Source organism: Apteryx rowi, unplaced genomic scaffold (genome assembly GCF_003343035.1).
Source record: "Apteryx rowi isolate R43461 unplaced genomic scaffold, aptRow1 scaffold_118, whole genome shotgun sequence".
NCBI lineage: Eukaryota > Metazoa > Chordata > Aves > Apterygiformes > Apterygidae > Apteryx > Apteryx rowi.
Window position 1 is genome coordinate 1379626 of NW_020447397.1, and position 15145 is coordinate 1394770.

At 40.3% G+C, this 15145-nt stretch overlaps 1 protein-coding gene across 1 annotated transcript in view; it reads left to right on the forward strand.

The window, feature by feature from the left end:
• The first annotated feature begins 411 nt into the window (after positions 1 to 411).
• MTHFD1L (methylenetetrahydrofolate dehydrogenase (NADP+ dependent) 1 like) overlaps positions 412 to 15145 on the forward strand; it is a 163366-nt gene continuing 148632 nt past the window's right edge. The window contains exons 1-7 of the mRNA XM_026083885.1: positions 412 to 421; positions 1078 to 1190; positions 4397 to 4447; positions 4528 to 4581; positions 8005 to 8129; positions 9204 to 9304; positions 10281 to 10405. Coding sequence (XP_025939670.1) covers positions 412 to 421; positions 1078 to 1190; positions 4397 to 4447; positions 4528 to 4581; positions 8005 to 8129; positions 9204 to 9304; positions 10281 to 10405 — 579 coding nt within the window. The remainder of the gene's footprint in view (positions 422 to 1077; positions 1191 to 4396; positions 4448 to 4527; positions 4582 to 8004; positions 8130 to 9203; positions 9305 to 10280; positions 10406 to 15145) is intronic.

A 15145-nucleotide genomic window follows, 5' to 3' on the forward strand; every position in this document is an offset into this window, starting at 1 on the left:
AAAAAAAAAAAGAAAAGAAAGAAAGAAAGAAAAAAATATATATATATATATACACTGCTCTGGCTGGCAGGGGGTTGGGGGAGCGATGTTTTGGCCGCGTCTTTGTTCGACGGTCGCGTTTCCAGGGAAAGCGAAACAAAAGGGTCTGCGGCGGTGCAGGTAAGGATGGGCATGGAAATGGGGCTGGAAAGCGTTGCTTCCCCTTCCGGCTTCTCCCCCCCTCCCCCCCCCAACCCTCATTTAGGACAGCTTGTCCGCCACGGCGTTGACCTGAATTGGCCTTTGGCTCCTGCAAAGGGATGAGGTAGTAAAAACTCTCTCTAGTCTTCGTTTTTCCAGTTATTCTTGCCTGCTGGGGGGTAGGGGGACGACAAATAAGACACCTTTTCAAGGGGACTTCCACGTGTGGAGATGGTGTTTCGTAGTTCCCCATTTTTTAGCTTTCACCTATATATATATACAAGAGGTGACAGAGGAGAGCCGACAACTACTTTTCCAGAAAACTTTTGCGGAAAATATTCCCAGCGCCTGGTGGCTGCTGCTGCCTCTGTTTTTTCCAAGAAGCAGTGCAGCAGACAGAGCTGCCTCTGTCTCCCTGCTGCCCGCAGATCTGAATAGCACCCCCGAAAGTGGCAGCTTTACMACCGTGAATTCCGGGGATGTCTGGATAAACTGCGGTGGCCCTAGGTATAATGGAGTTTAAGTGGAAAAAAATTCTGCTTCTGTCACTGCAAGGACAATGTTTTAGAAATGAAGGAACTGGCCAAACAGAGAGCTCTGGGCCCCGAGGTGGTGATTTCGTGCTTGTTCCCTGCCTGAACTTTGCACTGTGGGGCTGGACAAGCTTTCTCATGAAGCAATCCAGGCTAACTAAGTTTTGGGCATGTCGGAGCAATGACAACCATACTTATAAAACAAAGATTTTTTGGTCTGCTACTTCAGTTTTTCTGTGTCTGACTGCCAGACACCACCCCACAAAGTTTATATGTAGTTATGCTCCTAAGCATGTATTCAGTACTGCTAACTAGCATAGGTCTCTCTCTGCTGACTGATGTTTTGACTCCTTTTTTGTAAAAGACTTGCCTGTGTTATTACTGTGTTGCAGCAAAATCACTGAGAATGCAAAAAAAGCCCTGGCCTCACTGAAGAGAGAAAACCCTCGACTTGAGCCAACACTAGCCATTATTCAGGTAAAGTAAATCTGTATTTTAGCTGGCCGTAAGAGATCACTTTGCAGTACTGCTTCTTGTTTGAAACTTTAAAAACACATGGTGCAGAAAGTAACTTTTATTCAAGCAAAATGGCAGGAGGAGGTAATCCCRTCAGTGTGGACTGAGGAAGGAATCTCATGTTCTTCCATCTCAAGAGCCCTTCTCCAGGCCTGAGGCAGCTGCAGCAAACTTCAGATGGTGGAAAAGAGAGTGTTAGAAAGAAGATAGTGATTTTATCCCTTTCTCCCCTTGCAAACACACCCTTCTCCTTTGTAAGTACCAGTTGCCTTTTCTCTCAGGTTGTCTGGCTGATTGATATAATCAGGTTAAACTCTAAGCTTTTGTCTTCAGCCTTTATTTAGGTTGAAATTTTTGCTGCAGTCCTGAAAAAGGAGTTTATGTGTCTGAAAACCTGGTCCTCTCTTTGCCCCCTCCATCCCCAAATTATATTAGTAGGACTGATGAAAGATGTTGCATCTTCCTGCAAGCCTTGCTTATTACCTTTAGATTGCTGTAGCTTATGACTGTATTACTACTACTACTACTACTATAATGAAAGGAGAACCATACTGAAAATTTCCAGTCAGCTCAAAAAGGGCTGTATGCAATAAATACCCTGTGTGAAATGTTGTCAGTATCTTAAAAGTAGCAGTGCTTTCTAAGGTGGCACAATCTCTTTGAATAACTGAGAGCTGTTTTGCTGCTAACCTATAAACAACTTTTTTCCCTTTTTCATTGGAGTTGCTATCTTTTGAAATATGCAAGCAAAATCGTAGGTGAGAATTGCTTTCCTTACAAAGTCGAGAGACGTTCCTCTTCAGGTTTCATAAGGCTTCAAGGCCAAGAAACTGGGGATGTTTGTCAGTTCATTCAGAGTGAGACCCAGACCTGTGCAGGTAGAGATGTTCTTGTTGCATTTCCTAGGACGGTCTTGTTGGTTTTGAATCAGGGCATACTGAATCTTTGACTCAGTAGATTTGAATTTTAAAACCTGACTATGAACACTTCTAAAGTAGTAGTAGTAAATCTGAGAAACAATGCACTGACTCTTTATTTTAGTGCATCTTCTTGAGAGGCAGAGTGGGAAGGCTCTGCCGTCTCTTACCCTCCGCAGGTACTTTCAGGTATCATTTTCAAATAGCCCCCTAAGGCTGTAAGTCTAAGAACTGCTGATAAATCCGTAATCCCGTCCTCTCCATGATTCACTGTTTCTCACTCCTGTTTTGTCTCCATCCAGTCACATCGTGAGCTGGATTAGGGAAGTGACCCACTTCCAAGTGTTGTGTGAGGAGGGGGAGGTTCCTGCTCGTATGTATAATTTAGGATGTGTCTACATTAACGTTGCAGTTTGGATCACGGATGCGCTTTAAGTCAATGTCCCTGTTGTCCCCATTTGCCCTCCTTGGTTTGCATTATGATCTCATAATCCCCGAGAACGTGGCTGCAGAACACATGAACCAGATTCCTGCTGGACAGAGTTAACCCAGAAGATGTTCACCAGCTGTCTAGCTCTAGACTGGTTCCAAGGAGTGAAGCAAAACCTGCCTAAAATGTATATTTCTTGGTATGAACAATGTTTGTTTTAGTCTACAAATGCTGTGGTGGTGCACTGCGCTGCTGGGCAAGGTGGGCAGAGCAGCTCTCCAAGGGGCACGGCGCACCCAGAGGAGCCGGGAGGTGGGGGGGACGGCAGCGGCACATTCCCTCTTGGGGACAGCGTACAGGTAACGTGGCGGTGGGTGTAATGCAGGGCCTCCCCGTGGCACTACTGGGAATGTGGAGTTTCAGCCAGAACCTGCTCTGAAAATGGTTTTAGCTGCATTCTTTTCCCGTCAGATCATGTGAACCTGAATTGTTAGCGTGATTAGTACTTGTATTGGTTAGTATGTGTTGAACCTGAGCTGAAGCTGCACCACGTTGGCTTTGCTCGTGTTCCCAGTGCAGCGGCCTGTCTGGCCCCTCGCCCCCAGTGCCGGGTTTAGGGAGTGGGAGAAGYGCCAGGGATGCTGCTGGTGCCGAGCTTTGAAAGGGGCACAGCGAAGTGGAGGCTAAGGCCTTCCCCACTGAAGGTCAGTAGCTGCYCCTCTCCGGGCACCCTGTCCACTTTAAATGCTGTTTTTCCAGTGTGAACAGTCTTGAGCCATCTGGGATTAACTGGTTGGTAGATTGTTTCTGGCTTGAACCAAAATCGTTCTAGGTGACTGGAAGTCACTGGCGTTAAATCTTCAGGGGAAAGGAAAAAATACGTAGAATGAAGTTGCAATAAACCCTTTTAAAGTGGTTTATTTGAGCCCCATTGTCTGGAGTGGAAAACATTTTAAATATATTACTATAGTTATAAGTGAAGTGTGTTGCTCATTTTGTTATGAAGCAACAATGGCATTCTTGAAAGTGAAGTGAAAACCCTACTGATCTGTTGCTAGGAGGTTTTTAGTTCTGGATATCCAATTCCTGTTTTATTGTTACAATATATGAAAATATTTCAAAAGCCTTCTAAAATTCAAGAGTAGGTAGTAAGCAAAAATCAAATATAATAGTTAATGCAATGCAAATAGTTGCAGGGACCTTAGGGGAGGAGGATTCCTGAATGAGATGGAGCTTGTCCTAGGTAAATCTGCCCGGGAGAAGCTTTTATTGTAGGGCAGGTGTCTGATGGCAATTGGCAGGACTTGATAACTTGTCTTCCTTCTAAAACACAGAACTCACTGTTTCATATATGTGATGTATGATTGGCATCATTTTTGGTGGTAAGGCCACCAGCGTTGTTAGATAATATGGGAACAGTGCAGAAAATACTTCTATTGCCATTGTCCATTTCTTCTTTCTTAAAAGGAGGTATGGAGAGCTGTATCTTCAGATACAGACTGGCATCTTTCTTAAATGGTAAACTTACATTAAGGAAATGTCCAGTCTTATTTTTAAAAGCCAAGCTACTGTCAACACAGACTTGAATCAGTGAAGCCAAAAAAAATTTAATGGATGATTTTCTGTTTGTATTAAAAAAAAAAAAAAAAAAAAGCCCAGAACTACTGGGCTTTTTTTTTAGTGCTGGTAGGCGCAAACATCCTCACTACATGTTTCTTACGTAGACCTGCGTCTTACGTAGACCTGTGTCTTACTGCACTTAATACATTTAAATATAAATTTATTATTTTAAAACTTAGTTTCTGTTTTGTTCCCCAAAGGCACATAACCATCATTTGATTCAAGAAGCAAACAAGAAGTTTGCTGAAGAGGTAAGCTTTAGCTGATACAGTTGTTGTTAAGCATGAGCTATTTGCCCCTGATAATTTTAAGTGTTGTTTTCTTTTGGCAGGTTGGTCTACGTGTTATTCACATCTGTCTCCCTGAAGGCAGCAGCAAAGATGAGGTAACTGTAGTACCTGAAGTATTCTTCCCTTCTGCTTTTATTCTAAACTTATATTTATTGCGGACATTCATTGTTACTTTGAACTCATCTCTATTAACTCAAATTAGGCTTGGGACTGGCTTAGTAAAGTAGCCAGTGTCATCCGCCTTTGGCAAGTAAGGAATAAAGGGAATCAGTGACTTCTCTGCCGTCCCCTGGAAGCCTGAAACAGAACCGAGAGAGTCATGTTTAGTTTTCATGTGCGGTGCTTTAACTGCAGCGCCCTTTTGTACTAGGGCAGACTGGGTGCATTTCATGCTGGTGGAAGCACTGGGCTAGGCCTCCCATCCGATATCCAATCTCCCACTCTTGCTGTTGTCATTGTGTATCTATTTGTGGAACTCTTGATTCTTTGCCAGGTTTTATTCAGGGAAATTAGAGCTGAATTGTTTTTCTTGGAATTATTTTGCCTATTTATTGATCGTGTAGCATTTAAAATACATATTAAAAAATACATTCCAAATTGCCAGAGTGCTAAATTCTAACCTTGTTAAATACATTAAGTTGGAGTCAGAGTTGTAAGTTTCTTAAATGCAGTAATAATGGAAAACTGAATTAAAGTATTTTCCCAGGAAACAGGAATAAAATTCCTTAGATTCAGGCTTTATTTGAACTATGTTTATTTTAATAGGTGTGTAGGCCCCCAATCTTTTGCAGCATCAGAACTTTTAAATGGAATGCAAACTTTTTACATCCATACTCTGACATACACATTCATCCTTGCTTCTGATTAGAATAGTTACCAGCCCTATTGCTATCAAGTGTTCTCTAACAGCCAAGAGCTCAGGAAGAGTTTTTATACATTAACAGGAATAATAATAATTAAAAATTAGGAACTTCGTAAACCACTAATAGAAGTTCTGTTGTCATGTAACTTCTGTGTTCCCCTTAATACTTGACTGAACTACTGACTAAAACATAAAACTAAAAGGTAGTTGATTTGGGCTGCCTTCTTGTGGTCCCATAGATGCACTGTATTAAAGGAGAGATATTTAATGTGTAAATTAATGAATGGAAGTAAGTATAAATGATATTGCCATGAGTTGGATATTAGAAAGTTTTGGGATTGTCTGGAGGATAGTTGTTATTTAAAATCAAATCTAAAAGTTCGTAAAAGGAAAAAATGTAATGGGGCAAAATTAAGAAGGGGAGATGGTGCTGACTTTTGTTAAGATTATCAGCCATCAGCAACACAGAACATTTAATCCTTTTCATCGGAAGATTTGAAGCTTCTCTTTACTTCCTCTGTCTGCTGAGAGGAGGGTGATACGTTAACCAGTGTCTCAAAGCCAGGATGTTTAAATGACCTGCCCTGTTCCATGTAACAGTTTGGTCCCAGCGTGGGGTAGAATGAAGCTTTGATCATCTGAAGAGGAGCGATGATTTGCATTACTATCACTGAAGTTTTATTCATTTGGTCTATAATCAACTAACTTGACATTATCAGTCCAAAGAGGATGGGTTGGAATGGTTGAAATTTCCATTTCAGCATCCCTGTATGTACATACTCTTTGCATTCATAACATGCAGATTACTGTGTCTTACTTCTTTGTATACATATTTATGTGCATATAAGATCTATACATATATATATCTCTGTGTGTGTGTGTGTGTATATGCGCATGTATTTCAGAAGTCAGCAAACTAAAGGGATATTTATATACCAGTGATACGCTGGTACAGTCTTCATTAACAGGAACATAGTATGTTCTCTTAGTCCCGTGTTGCAGATGATCTAATTCCTACCAAATTCCCATAACGTAATGTTGATTGAGTATAAAGTGTTTGGGCAATATAGCTCTCAATTATACAGAATAGTTTACGTGCAAAGCATTTTGGGAAGGCATGGCATTAGCTAAGGGAAAAACCTCTTATATTTGTTTTCTGTTGGATATTAACCCAATTAAATTATACAGCTTTGTGTTGATTGTTCTTTGTAGTTCACAGCACAATGATTTTAGTTACGTAATGGAGAAATATGTGCATGACATGACATTTCTCGCATGAAAAAGCTTCGGTGTCTTTTATTCCATTATATTTTCCATGACCACTGCAAAATGGGCATATATCACTATGGATCAGTATTGTAATATAGATATGAAGCAATCAAGGGTAAGTAATGCGGTCTGGGATGTTGAGTGTGACCAATCGTAAAATGTTTTAAGTCTGAACTCACATCGGATTCAGTACCTGCAGCTCACAAACATTTGTGCAATGCCTTTTTAAAATAATAATTCTTCCTAAGATGACTGTCGATTGTTAGGAGCTGAGCACTTTGAGAAAGGTAATCAGTAAAAATATATACTGTTTTAAAAAAATAAATTTTGCTTCCCCCTTCTACTCGTGTAATTGTTCTTGTGACAACTTTATCCATGTTCTGTGCTGGGACATGAACTGGTCATATCTTGGACGGTGTGTTAACCAAGGATTCGTATTTCTAAAGGCATCTTCTGAAGCCATTAGTGTTAAGCTGCTGCTAAGCTTTGGCACAGTGAAAGGCAAAATGCTCCTAATGCTAATGCATTCTAACATCCCCTGATCCGTGCTTGGGAAAATCTAAGTGTTGGCTTTGCAAAATGTTTATCATATAATAGAGTCAGGGCAGCTTAATTTGATAGGCCAAGGAAATATAAAACAGGACAAGCAGATTATTCCTTTTCCATGTAAAAGCTGCAATAATATGGAAGGGAGACAAAAGTGGCCATGAGGTAATTATAAAAAATAGGTTGCATCCCCCTTGAATTAGGTTGTGTGGAGTGAGTTATCATATAAATACACTTTTGCCTTCTGGTATTTCTAACTCCACCATGTTTCTGTGTTGCATTTTGTTTTCATTCAAGCTTTGTATTTCAGCACCGTGCAAAAATTAGTATAATTTTGTCTGTCTTGTTTTGAAAAAAAAACTTCCATTAAAATATGTCCTAGACTAAAATGATGTGGATTGTTAGGGCTGGTTCAATGCAACAGCTGAATTTATGGTCTCTGTGACATGCTGGACTAACTAAATGTGTGCAGACTGTTTCTCCTTTGCCTGCTTTTGAATGAACTGTGAAGAGCAAGAGTAGAAAGTGGTGGGCTGTGGAAGAGGGGACACTAATCTGACGCATCAGCTGTCAGAGTGAAACTGGACTATTTGGTGGGCTTCTTACATATACGTGAAGGTCCCCCCATAGACATAGAGCGTTATTTCTGTCCCTTTTTTACTGCTTAATACTGCATATCTGCCCCAGTGTCTGTTTATTGAAAAGTAAAAATGTGAGGGATGTGGTCATCGGACAAATAATCATCAGTTTCTTCCACAATAACAAGAAGCTTGTTTTTATATTGTAGTGTTCTTCTTTTGTCTGTTATTCTGTTCTGTAATACCTTTTGTTAACTTTCTAGGTTGTCAATGAAATCTTGAGACTTAATGAGGATCCTAATGTGCAGGGCCTTGCCCTTGACCTCCCAGAAAGTGCATATAGCAGCAAGGTGTTAAATGCTGTGAAACCAGAGAAGGATGTGGATGGGTAAGTGAAGCAGTGAGAAATAATGTTAGCAGAAGCAAGGCTGATTGCTCTGTAAAATCAATTTTCCCCACTACTTTTTGCTAATGGATTCCTCAGTCACTGTATCTAGCTGTGTTATTGAGTGGTGATAAAGGATTTATCAGAAGTCATTTTGATCATAATGGTTTTAATCTTCATGTACTGTATATTCAGGAAGTGGTCCTTTCAGAGAAATCAAAATGCTACTGATATACTTAATTAAGTTATTTCAGTACTTCAGTAGTACAAATGGCAGTCACACAAAAATATGGTTTCTGCAACTGGGATTGATGGAAAAGTTGCATGGGAGGTTTTAAATGCTACAGCACTCGCTCCCAATGGGGGAGAGAGCTATAATAGTTTGGATCTATGAGCATGACTTTCCAGTCAGTCTTGAGTTGCRCTGCTGTCTGAAGAGTCCACTGACATAATTTAGATGTCTGGGCTACCATTTTGCTGCTCTTACCCTCTTGCAGTCTTCTTGCTCTCAACTGCAGACTGCTATCTATCATTTCTTTTCCCTTTCTCCCTTTCTATCCTGTCAGAGTGGAATCTGAAAATCTTGCAAATGAGTGGACTTTCCGTTATCCAGAGTCCTGGAGATTGATAGAGAATGGAAAATTTAGATAGTACTTGTATAGGAGACAGAATGCAGTGCAGAAACATCTGAATTCTCCTCAGCAAGTCAATTTAAGCCTAAAAGGGTGTTTTACCTCTGGTTCAACTTTGCTGATCTGGTTCCACAGAAAGCTGCTTAGAAGTTTTTTGCATATGTGCTATAGCTAGCCCGCCACAAAGGATAACATGCTGTTTGTATATTATGCCCTCGTTTTATTTGTTCTAACTCACAAACCCCTTTTCTGGTATTTCTTGAGGCTTAGTGTTTGTCTAAAATATGGGATGATACAAATGAGCTACCATACATCACTATCGAAGGATTTACTTTTATGAGACATGTTTGCTCTGTTGTAGCATGGATAATAGCTAATCGCAAGAACAATATTGAGGATTTATATTGCACTTTATTTTTTAATTCCCACCTTTTTTCCATTGCAGATTATCTGATGTAAACCTAGGACGCTTGATACATGGAGATGCCTATGACTGTTTAGTTTCTCCTACTGCCTGTGCTGTGTTGGAGGTTCTTGAAAATTTAGGTGAGACATTCTGTGATAATTCTAGCATTAGTGAAATCTTTTTTTTCCTCTGTAATAATTCTGACTGTGAGACAAGTATAATCTCATTTTGTTTTGTGTCTTCTGTTTTGTTTTGTTTCCCACCTTTAATATATTTGTCTCCTGGTAAAGAACCTCAGTGACATTTGAATGCAATATTCTCAGAAACAGGTCTTCAGTTTTACAGTATTTGGAGATTAGGAAGGGATTACCTGCCATCAGCAAATTTARTCTCACTGAAGTCACCTGAGCCATCTCCAGAACCAAAAATAATTTAAGTGCAAACATCACTAGGGATTTCATGTGGCAATTTTGGTTAGTGTGAACATTTGGACAAATCCAGGTCTGTCTGTAAATAACTAATGGATGAATCTTTTGTTTCGGGCTGTATTGTATAAATGCTTATATTGAAATGGCAGGTGTAAACAAGTGAGGTTATAGCTCTTGTAAAGACAGTGCTAGTTTAAGGCAGTGTTTCAGAAATAGTCTGTCTTGTGGTGATGCAGAATTGCTGAGACAAGGATTTATCTAACTGAACTGTAAACGTGGTAAAATGTACTTAACTACAAATATGGATGAAAGGATACGTGAAAACAAAATAACCAGAAAACCAGAAAAGCAATATCCACTTAATTGAATTAAAGAATGACCAGGACACAACTTAAAACCTCTAGTTGCGTCTTAGTTCATGGACTCTGAAAGAATTGGCTTTAATGCTGCGGTTAACATGGTTGTGCAGAAACACAAGAGTTGTCTTGTAGTAATTGGGTTCTTTTTATTGCTTTTATTTTTTTAAAAAATCTGTGGCCTAAGTGAAAAGAGCGAAGGAGGGAGGGAAAGTCCAGTTAAATGCTCCAGCTCTGTGATCCAGTGGAGTTTGGTGCTACAATACAATAATGGGATGCTACAATCCCAATAAATGGGAGCTTAAATGACTTGCTTGCCTTGTGTCGCGCAGACGGAAAGAAAGTGCTACTAGTGGGAGCCAGTGGGGTCCTGGGAGCCTCCTTGCAATGTATGCTGCAGCGGAGAGGTGCGATGACCATGAGCTGCCAGTGGAAAAGTCCTCAGCTCCAGAACAAGGTGAGTGCACTTTTCTGCCTGCCAAATACTCAGGGGTCACCCAACATCTCCACGTCTGGCTGGTCCATTTGTCAGCGAGCGCCGCGCTGGTCCAGCTTGCTGCCCTTTACCAGAGGGAGTCTTCAGCACAGATTGTCACCGTTTTGGTAGCGGATGGCACAACAGCACCTGAGCTACCCAGTGGCCAGGTTGGGTTGGGACACTTTTTTGTCCTTCCTGCATGTTCAAAAATTGTTACTCAGCCAAACAGATACTCTGTATATTCTATACCAGAATATTATATATGTAGCAGCAGCTGTGAACTTCTTTGTTCTGCAGCGGTAGCTGTGTGAAAGAAAGAATTCACGAAGTTTAAAACGAACATTTTTAGAAAACCCTTTTTCTTTCCCTCAGTGCAAGAAAAAGACACCTGCTTTCTTCTTGTCCTGCAACACAGTGATCTATATAGAGTTATCTATACTGAATTTGTGTTTTAAAGAATTTTGCGAGTGMATCTTTTGGGACAAAGAGGACCAAGATCTTTTCTTTAGCCTTGGAAAAAAATGGAAAAGGATTCAGTGAAATTCATGGGGTTTAATTTGAAGGATTTCATTTAGACTTTCTGGTTGCTTTTTGCAGAGCTTTTAGCAACAGTTTGGAAGTCAGTACAACTTCCCGTCAGACTTCCCGGCTTGTTCTTTAATCTCTCATACACATTTCATAGAACAGTATAAGTGGGAATGTGTGTGTGTGCACAGGGTCCCAATTCAACCTGCAGTACACCACAGTACAGACCCTAGTTACTAGCCATAGAGGAAGTGCACATTATTCCCGTGGCTTCATTTCCAAATTCATGTACGAGTGTAAGGTACAACGAATAAAATGTTATGTTGTATTTCATTGCACATGCCACAAGGTGGCAGCCAAGTCAAAATCATTATGTCAAACATTCAGCTTTCGAATTCAGGGACAGAATGAGGAAATACGTTTGCATTCATTTGAGCAGCTGTGATAGTTAGAAAGTTCTTTGGCAAGTTTGTGTTTTCACAGCTGCTGATGTTTTTGTTAGGCTTGTCTCGTTTCTGCGTTTTAAGTGACTGACAGCTCTTAGGAAACATATGCTTCTCTCAGAGATGGAAGTGCTATAAACTTCACACTAGCTCTGTCTCATTCTTTAATTATTTCTCATTGCTTGCATTTGTGCTTAAGGACTGCTTTCTCTGCTAGTGGGTCAGTGAGAGGGGTAGCTAGAGGTATTTTCACTGGTTCACAGCACAAGATTTGGTCCAGGGCAGAGCTCGTTGCGCTGTGCTGCCTATATACTGTAGAAAGATCCATTTCCTTCCATCCAGATGCTTTCCCATAATCATGCCTTGCTTTTTGGCATTCCCCATAGCTTACCTCTCACAGCAGGTCACTGATGGGAAACAGAGTATGAGGCCTAAGCAGGAAGAAGTTTGAGGCTTTACACATCAGTCTTCCTGAGTTCATTTTAACTTTTGGCAGTAAAGGAGTTTCTGCTTTGCCTGGAGGTCTAATCAGCAGAGCTCTGGGGAAGCTTACCTTCCTCTTTCTCGTCTGTAAGCCTGGAGCACAGTGTCACCAATAGCCCTCAAAGTGCTGATGGACCTGGATGGATGCAGCTCTGTGAGGAAGAGCTCATAGATAAAATCTAATGCATGCCCAAAAGATTGCCCTGTACCATATTCGTAGCAGCCCAAGAGTCAGAAACCAAGCACAGATTTCTTATCAGACAGCTAGGCACTGTTGTCTAGTGGCAACCTGTATTTGAAGTACAATGTTGTTAAATAATGTGATTATAACCAATGATACGAAACTATTTTCTCTTGCTAGTTCAAAACCCTAGTTTGTTTTGTTGAAATTAAGTAAAAACAGGTCAAAGGCCCACAAGGTTTCTCTTAAGGTTTTTAGTTTGAATTTCAAGTAAGCAAATATATTAGTCTGTGTAAAGGTTTTTCTAAGACTTTGGAAAAATTAGTTCACATTTTGGTTTTAGTGCATAATATGCTAACTTTAGACACGACTGCCCTATTAATTTTCTGCTTCTGAATGTGATACCTCTGCAATAACATTCTGTGTCCTACTGTTCAGAGGCATAACCTACTGTAACATAATAACTTCACTTAACTGTACGAGCATTTCATTGAGATGCATTCGTTTGGCAGTATATACAATGAAACAAACACAAAACTTAAGGCTGGTGTACCTTTTTTTACCTTAATCCATTTGCCAGGCCCATTTGCACTGAAAGCCCAAATCCCAAACTTGATGTAATGCATTTTTTAAGCAGGTGTTGTATTACCTTAGACTAGCTCTGTTGATTTGTTCTTCTCTTTAAAGGGTAGCATAACAACAACTGTTTTCTATAAAAATTCTGCTGATTTGATGAGATGTGTAATGCCAATTTTGTAGATTCTTTGGATCAGGTTTTGTATTGCCATGGACTTTTTATTGCTTCTTTTGCTCATGCACTTTTGCAAGAATTCTTTGAAAATGATCAAGACACCCGTATGTTTTAGTTTACCTTAGAAAAATATTAGCACTGTAGAGGTAGCTCTGCCAACGAGCAGTATAATATCATCTACCGTCTGACTTGGCATTTACTAGTTGTGCTCTTTTAAAGCAGGTCTTTTGTGTCCCATGTCAGCAAAAGGAAATAAAAGAAATAATGGGACATTTTAATTTCCCTCGCTTTGACTTGCATGAATAATTGACACACTTTACGTGTTCTTTTCCCTCTCTGCTTTGTATTTTGTTTTGGTGAACAGATAATGAATATTTCCTTTTTTTCCATTTTGGGTTTCCTTGACTTTAACTATTAAAAATAATCGTCGTTGTACAGCTGAGCTATGTCCTTTAACACTCTTAAGCTTTCTGGATTTTCAAATAAAATCACTAATGAGAGAAAGCAGTATATTTCAAAAGATTCTGGCACAGCTGTGCATAGTTGCCATGAAGAGACACTGTTCTTTTTGCATCAATATGTGCTATACTTAAAAATGGATTATGAAGTAAGGGATAAAGGCTTGAGCATTTAGGTGGAAATAGGTAAGATGTTATCATTCTGTTACGCTTTGTATAGATAATTCTTGAAAGCACAGTCACTGCAGGGTGTCTTGAGAATGACCTAGTGATGGATTTTCAGGAACATCTCACTTAGTAGTAGTGTTTTTAAAAGATAACCAAAACTTGATTCAGTGCTACAGTTGAAGAATGGAAACTAGAATGTGCTTCATCTTTTATTGTGTTAGGATTAGAGTATCTTTGTAGTTTGAAAGTAGATTATCAAATGGATTCAAATTGGCCAACACAGATTATTATCTTGCCAAAACATGAATACCTGTGAGGAAATCAACTGAGTCATCTTATGTGTAGTCCATATGTGAACCACATTATGCCTAGTTTAGGGAAGCTGCTGTCCTACAGTTTTCTTAAGAGAACTAAAAATTGGTCTATCTAAACATAATTAGGGATGGAAAACTTGTTTGCAAAAGACTGGTTAAAAAGTGCAGCAGTGATTCAGCTAAAGTGAGTGACTTGGGAAGGTGGGGAGATTCTTTTTCAGGTTTGATAAGAGTCTCTTTTGGCACAGTCTGCTCTTTCTTAAAGTCAGCACTTGAGTTTCAGTCTATTAGGCATGTTTTAGTCATTTGCTGTCCTGTTTTCGCTATCTTGATAAGACCAAGAATCTTGGTCCTGGTAGAAGAAGACAGTTCATGTTGTTGGGCACAAGGAAATAAACAAGTACATGAGAAGGACTGTACAGGTCCCGTAAAAGGAAAGGAGAGAGAGCCTATGTGAGAGTTTCTAATGATGATGCTGGAAACTAAGCAAATATTTCTCTTTCGACATTTTGTGTGCATCATATCTGTTCCTTTTATTTTGAATCTTAATCTCCCACCCTGTGAGCTTGAAGCGCAGTATGCCAAAGCGTGCATCATGGAGGTAGGTGTGAGCCTGCAGTAGAGATGCCCAGCAGAGTCCTGTGGGACTGACGGGGAGATGGGAAAGGAAGGGGCAGGTGGCACCGGGTCCCCAGTCAGTGCCTCGTGCTGTGCCGTGAGCTGCCGCGACACTGCGGCTGCTGAGGCCCAAACAGATCTGCGAAATGCCCGAGTTGGAGGCAGGCAGTTGAAGAGACTGCACATTGCCATTATGGGCAAGACTAAGAGAACAGAGAATAGAGCATATGGGATGGTTGCAATTCTGCCCCCCCCCCACCAAAAAGTATGCCATGATGCCATGCTAATCCTTAGTTAAAGTGTGGAATTTCTTGGATTTCAGCACTGTGCTAGCATTGTTCAGAAAGGCAAGTATGTTATGGTGATATGCAATGTTATGTAGGTTTCTCTATTTTTCCTTTTTTTTGTTTTGGTAAAAAAAAAAGAATGATTTTGGGTTTTGTTTTTGTTTGTTTGTTTGTTTTTTTAATATGTGAAAATAAAAGCAAATGTTCTTGGGGGGGGTTAATCACCACATAAGTGATACTGTTTGGTGTAGCTTTGGTAGTGGTGACCTGTGTACCTCAGTGAACTCCGTAGCCAGCTGTATGTTACTGCACAGCCTGGCTCCCTCTCCTGTGGCTGGGCTGGCTGTGTAACCATATATCCAAGAAGGGTGGTGATTTTCAGAAGCACCACGTTTACTGCATGTGCGTGGTGTGGCTGCATTGCTCATGAGCTGCACAGAGCATAATTAAAATTGCTGTGGTTGAAGTGGAAATTGATGTGGAAATTGATG